The sequence below is a fragment of the Otolemur garnettii genome, unplaced genomic scaffold, assembly GCF_000181295.1.
Source record: "Otolemur garnettii isolate 467f Iridium unplaced genomic scaffold, OtoGar3 scaffold00202, whole genome shotgun sequence".
In the NCBI taxonomy this organism is placed as follows: domain Eukaryota; kingdom Metazoa; phylum Chordata; class Mammalia; order Primates; family Galagidae; genus Otolemur; species Otolemur garnettii.
Window position 1 is genome coordinate 716102 of NW_003852597.1, and position 6171 is coordinate 722272.

A 6171-nucleotide genomic window follows, 5' to 3' on the forward strand; every position below is an offset into this window, starting at 1 on the left:
TTTTCTTTATTTTTTGCTGGCTTATTTCAAAAGACCTGGCTTCATTTTCTGAAATTCTTTCTTCTACACAATCTAGTCTTTTTTTTTTTTTTTTTTAGATTTTGAATATGTTTTGTGTTTTCTTCAATAAATTTTTGAGTGCCACAATTTTTGGTTTCTGTTTTTTAAAGTAAATTTTTCATTCATATCTTAAATTGATTTTATGATTCCTTTTTTTTTTTTTTTTTTTTTTGAGACACAGTCTCACTTTGTCACCCTTGGTAGAATGTCATGGAGGCATAGCTCATAGCAACCTCAACCCCCTGGCTCAAGGGATCATCTTGCCTCAGCCTCCCAAGTAGCTGGGACTATAGGCACCAGCCACAATGCCTGGCTATTTTTAGAGATGGGGTGGCACTCTCTCTCATGCTGGTCTTGAACTCTTGAGCTCACACAATCCTCCTGACTCAGCTTCCCAGGATGCTAGGATTACAGGCGTGAGCCACCACGCCTGGCCTTGGGGAAGCTTTCTGTATGAAACTCATTGTCTAGCTGGGCATTGTGTTGCATGCCTGTAGTCTCAGCTGCTTGGGAGGCAAGAGAATTGCTTAAGCCAAAGAGTTTGAGGTTGCTGTGAGCTGTGATGCCACAGCACCTTACCAAGGGTGACATCCTGAGACTCTGTCTCAAAAAAAGAAAGAAAAAGAAACTCATTATCTTCCTTTTCAGAGACCTAGTGGGAAGGCTCTCTCCCTGCCAGGCCTGAAATACTCACATGTGTCTTGCCACTTCCTGTCTGGCCATATGCAAAACAAGTTGCTTTTCCACCTTCAAATATTGTTTGTACCAGTGGTCTTGCTGTGAATCTAGGAGAAAGGATTAAGAGAGAATAGTGTTTATATCTGTTCCCAAAATGTGCTCCTGGGCTACCCTTCCACTGTGGACTCTTAATTCCTCTTTCTGAGAATAGCACTCCTCTCTTCCCCCATGAGAGGGAGATTTATAAGTGGGGTTAGGGCCAGGTGGAACCTACAAATCTAAAGTACCCCTGACCAAATGGTGGTGGTGGTGGGGGGTGCTAGACTGTCAAGAGCGAGCTGATGGCCCATACTCTGAGCCATCGGGCCCCCGCCTCTGACCTCAGAGACACAGAATAAAAGCTTGAGGTTAGCAGTCAACTCCTAGATCAGACATACTACTAAGATCAGGGGAAACCCTTTCAGGTAGGGCTCTAAATTATTTTAAGACTCATGGGCCACTTAGGTCTCTACCATGTCTTTTGTTTTATTTTTTAAATAACGCTTTGAAAACATAAAAACCATTCTTAGTTTGACAGCCACACAAAATGGGGTCAATGAACCAGATTTGGCCTATGGGCCATAGTTTGTCAGCCTCTGCTTGAGAACAGTGCTGTTGGGCAGCACCTGTGGCTCAAAAGGGTAGGGCGCTGGTCCCATATGCTAGAGGTGGCGGGTTCAAACCCAGCCCCAGCCAAAAATGGCAAATAAATAAATACATAAATAAAAGAGAACAGTGCTGTCCAATAGAACTTCCCATGATAATGGAAATGTTTTCTATCTGTGCTGTCTAACAGTAGGCACTGCCACACATGGCTACTGATCACTTGAAATGTAGCTAAGGCACTGAATTTTTAATTTAAATGTTACTTAGATTTGAATAGCCTTGAGGCTAGTGGGAATTTTGGACAGACCAGATCTGGTGTTCCCAGTCTGCTAAGCCCAGTGGGTAAACTGGGGTGGCCACATAAAATACTGGAGAACCTCTGGAGCCTGCCCAGCCCTGCTTCAGTGTAATGGGTTATACCCATTATCCACTCAAGGGACCTCAAAAGCTAAAAAGGGCCTGCTGGGTGCTAGGAGCCAGAGCTCCAATGTAAGAGGCAGCCAGGAAGGGCCTGAGAATTCAGTATGTCTGTGAGTAGTGCCACCACAACATTCCACATCAAAGAGGCAAGGACTAGCAGGTTAGAGCCTGGCCCAGGCCTGCCAAACAATGACAACTGTAACCAAAAAAAGCCGAGCATTGTGGTGAGCAGCTGTAGTCCCAGCTACTTGAGAGGCTGAATCAAGAGAGTCACTTTAAGCCTAAGAGTTTGAGGTTGCTGTGAGCTGTGATGCCACTGCACTCTACTGAGGGTAACATAGTGAGACTCTGTCTCAAAAAAAAAAAAAAAAAAGAGGCAAGGAAGCACAAGGAAGGGGAGAAAAAGAACTAACCTGTAGACGACTTCATTTGAAGCTGTTTCATCAAACGCAAAGTCAAAGCAGAACGCTTGGTTCTCCAGATACTTCGTTAAGTCTACTTTTAATTTAGGTTCATGTACCAAGAGGAAACACTTGCTAGGAATGGAAATCACATCAATTTCTTTCTTGGCCAATTCTGCAGAAGGAAAATATTTCAGGGGGTGCCCCTGGACACAGAGAGACCCTCAGCTAGTCCTAAGCCTCTTCCTGACTAAATGGGGCTTACCTTGCTTGTTCAGTGGGCGTTTCCTAACACAGACGCATATCCTGTGCTCTTCGATCTGCAAGAGGATGATAGAAGACGACCAATAGCAGAGTCAGAGCAAAATCAAAAGAAAGCTTGTCCAGACCCCTCCCTCCAATCCCATATCTGGCCCAGTCAGAGGCCAAGACCTAATACTCCCTCCCCCAGTAGCTACTCCAGAGCACAAGACAGTACCACTGGATTGTTTTCAGTATGCCTTTCATGATTCTTACTAATATAAGAATCTAGGCCGAGCACGGTGGCTCACACCTATAATCCTAACATGCTGGGAGGCCAAGGTGGGAGGATTGCTTGAACTTAGGTGTTCAAGACCAGCCTGGGCAAAAGCAAGACTCTGTCTCTACTAAAAATAGAAAAATTAGCCAGGTGCATGCCTGTAGTCCCAGTTGCTCAGGAATGTAAGGAAGAGGATTGCTTAAGCCCAATAGATTGAGATTGCTATGGGCTAGGCTGACACCCCTGCACTCTACCCAGGGCAACAAAGCAAGACTGCCAAAAATAAAAAATGAAAAAATGAGCCAACTTTTGGTGGGGAGGTGCGGGAGGGTACCCTGACTCGCCCATCTGGGCTCACTAGCTCCAGTCCACTAAATAAAACAAAAAAAATCAGGCCAGCTAAAGTGGCTCAAGCCTGTAATACTAGCACTCTGGGCGGCTGAGGCAGGTGGAATGCTTGAGTTCGTGAGTTCAAGACCAGCCTAAGCAAAAGCGAGACCTTGTCTCTACTAAAAATAGAAAAACTGAAGCAGAATCACTTGAGCCCACGAGTTGGAGGTTACTGAGAGCTAAGATGTCACAGCACTCTACTCAGGGCAATAGCTTGAGACTCTGTCTCAAAAAACAAAACAAAACAAAACTCAGTGGTTAGGGTGCTAACCATATACACTGGGGCTGGTGGGTTCAAACCCAGCACAGGCCTGCTAAACAATGACAACTACAACAAAAAAACAGTCAGGCGTTGTGGTGGGTGCCTGTAGTCCCAGCTACTTGGAAGGTCGAGGGAAGAGAATTGCTTGAGCCCAAGAAAGAGTTTGAGGTTTCTGTGAGCTGTTACTCCACGGCACTCTACCGAGGGTAACATAGTGAGACTCTGTCTTAAAAAAAAAAAAAAATCTCTCAAAGGTAAATGAAAACTGCTGCATGCCTTCATTCCTATAAAGAGGAGTTTTCTGTCCCTCAACTGTACATGTATTTACTCAGGCAAGAGAGATGGAAGTCCTTTGGACTTACTTACAGGATCAGTCATAGTAAGTGGATGACATTCCAGAGTAGCCCGAAATTCTTTAATCATTCGGGCAAATTCCCAGTTTGGAAAACTGTTGTCATACTCCTGTTTGAGACAAGAGTGGAAAAAGGGACAGACTGTTAAGATACTCAGTGCTATGCACAAAGGGTATGCACATGACCCTTCATAATTGACGATGTCCTCATGTTGGCTCTAGGCTGAGAAGCCAAGTACAAAGCCCTGGGGAGCAGAGATTGGCAGAAGGGCCTAGGCATGCACCAACATGCTAGAAACTGGGACTAGGGACACAGCACCACATCTGAAGAGGCACGGTAGCAGGCTGGGCTCTCTCAGAACAAAAAATCCAGCAGCTAAGGGGACTCCTCTCCCAACCAACACATACAACTGAGCACATGAGCATGTGATGGGCTTGCTCACTGGACAATTGGCATCAAAGATTCTTCATCTGAGGGCCTTCAGAAAAATTTCTGAATTATTTGTTCTCTGAATCCTGATGAGAAAACCAGTTAAATTTCATGGTATGAGAACTGAAGCCTCAGATATGCTGGGGTCCCAACTGAATCTCTGTTGCCTATAGGATTTCAATTAAGGATGCTTGTCCAAGAACCCTTGCTCTTCTCTCCCAAGAAAGGTACCTGGGCTCGCTTTATTCTCATTTCAGAGTTCTGGGCCCTCTTCTCTTCCCGCTTGTTCTTCATTTTTTCCATTTCCTTCACAAGACATGATTTTCTTCGAACTGAGGGGAGGGGGGAGGGAGAAACAAGGAAGCCCACTTTATTACCAGTCTAGGCCAGTATGATTTTCTTTGGCTGTTTTACTAAGTACAGGGCGTTTCCTAGGCATTGGTGTTCTCCTGATTCTTGCTTTTAAGTCACTATACCCAAGGAGAAGCAACAAATGTGACTCTTGGGATTGACAAGTCAATAGAGTAGTGATTTAGTCAATGTGAGGTCAGAGTAGTGGTAACAGCGCTCTAGTTCTAACTGAAGCTCTGACTCTTGCCTATTTTCTCAAACAACCAAAAAATGATGAGACAGTCCTTGCTTAGGTTGTTCTACATGTGTCATCCAAGACCTTAGCTGTGACAACACCTCAAGGTCAGAGGGCTTCTGCTCAATCTTTCACCTCTTGTGAAAGACTGATTCCATGGCCACATAAAGACATATCCCCATGTGACATACAGGCCTTGTACCCTATAGGCCAAGGGTAGGCCAGGATTAGAACAAGATGGTAACTACCTGCCCTGCACTCGGAACAGAACAGTAGACAGCTCAGCATATCTACCTGAGTTCCCAGCGTTTGCAGAAGAGCTGCCTCGAATGGGATGCACTTGCTCTTCCTCACTGACCATAGTCAATGGTATTTCAGCCACTGCAGGGCAGGAGGGCCTGGGGGGAGCAGCTGTGGGGGAACAAGAATCACTGGAGAAACAGGCAGGTATACTGCAGATGCCTCATTTGAGACCCAGCAGGTCATGGACCAGGAGGAAGGCTACTGGCTGCCAGCTCAGCAAGGGCTCAGGCGGAGCTCAGGCTTTTCTCTTCACCTCAGACCACACTCCTGAACTTAACTGATCGTCTCTCTAAGGGCTGGCTCCTGGGTCCAACTTATTTTAAAGTGTCTGTAAATAGCTTGATATGGGCTTTGCCATGAAGAGAATAGGAATAGCCTTTGAATGCCTGAGCTCCTAAGACTTTACTCAAGTGTGGACTTTCAGGCCAGGCAGGCCTTTCTACCCATTAGGGAGAAAAGCTAGGCCTTTCTCTAAAGCTCCAGGAACCCAAGCGATTAATAGGAACAATGACTGAAGAGCCAGGGGTAACAGGGTACTTGGGCAATAACTAACCTATTGATTCAAAACAGAAAGGTGCAATTCATAACACCTCCCATGCCTGATCATGACCCTTTCATTTACCTTCATCCCGATAGAGCTGAATTTCACGTATGTGAAGTGTAATGATTGCATGTCTTATAAAACTTGCATCTTCTTTTTAAAATCTAACAACGTTGACAAACAATTGAATTTTTCTTTGAGACAAAGAGTCTTACTTTCTTGCCCTGGTAGAGTGCTGTGGTGTCATAGCTCACAGCAACCTCAAACTCTTGGGCTCAAGCAATTCTCTTGCTTCAGCCTCCCAAGCAGCTGGGACTACAGGCACCTGTCACAATGCCCAGCTTTTTAGAGACAGGGTGTCATTCTTGTTCAGGCTGGTCTCAAATTCGTGAGCTCAAGCAATCCACCCACTTTGGCCTCCCAAAGTGCTGAGATTACAGGAATGAGCTACCGCACCCAGCCTACAATTGACATTAAAAAAATTTTTTTTTAGGCTCGGCACCTGTGGCTCAAGTGGCTAAGGCGCCAGCCACATACACCTAAGGTGGCGGGTTCAAATCCAGCCTGGGCCCACCAAACAACA

At 45.5% G+C, this 6171-nt stretch overlaps 1 protein-coding gene across 1 annotated transcript in view; it reads right to left on the minus strand.

Annotated features, from left to right (window-relative positions):
- Positions 1-6171, minus strand: part of KIF2C (kinesin family member 2C) — a 20223-nt gene that overhangs the window by 10668 nt on the left and 3384 nt on the right. Inside the window, exons 5-10 of the mRNA XM_003801193.2 lie at positions 5039-5155; positions 4390-4490; positions 3743-3838; positions 2470-2524; positions 2217-2379; positions 755-845 (exon numbers count right to left, since the gene is read on the minus strand). Coding sequence (XP_003801241.1) covers positions 755-845; positions 2217-2379; positions 2470-2524; positions 3743-3838; positions 4390-4490; positions 5039-5155 — 623 coding nt within the window. The remainder of the gene's footprint in view (positions 1-754; positions 846-2216; positions 2380-2469; positions 2525-3742; positions 3839-4389; positions 4491-5038; positions 5156-6171) is intronic.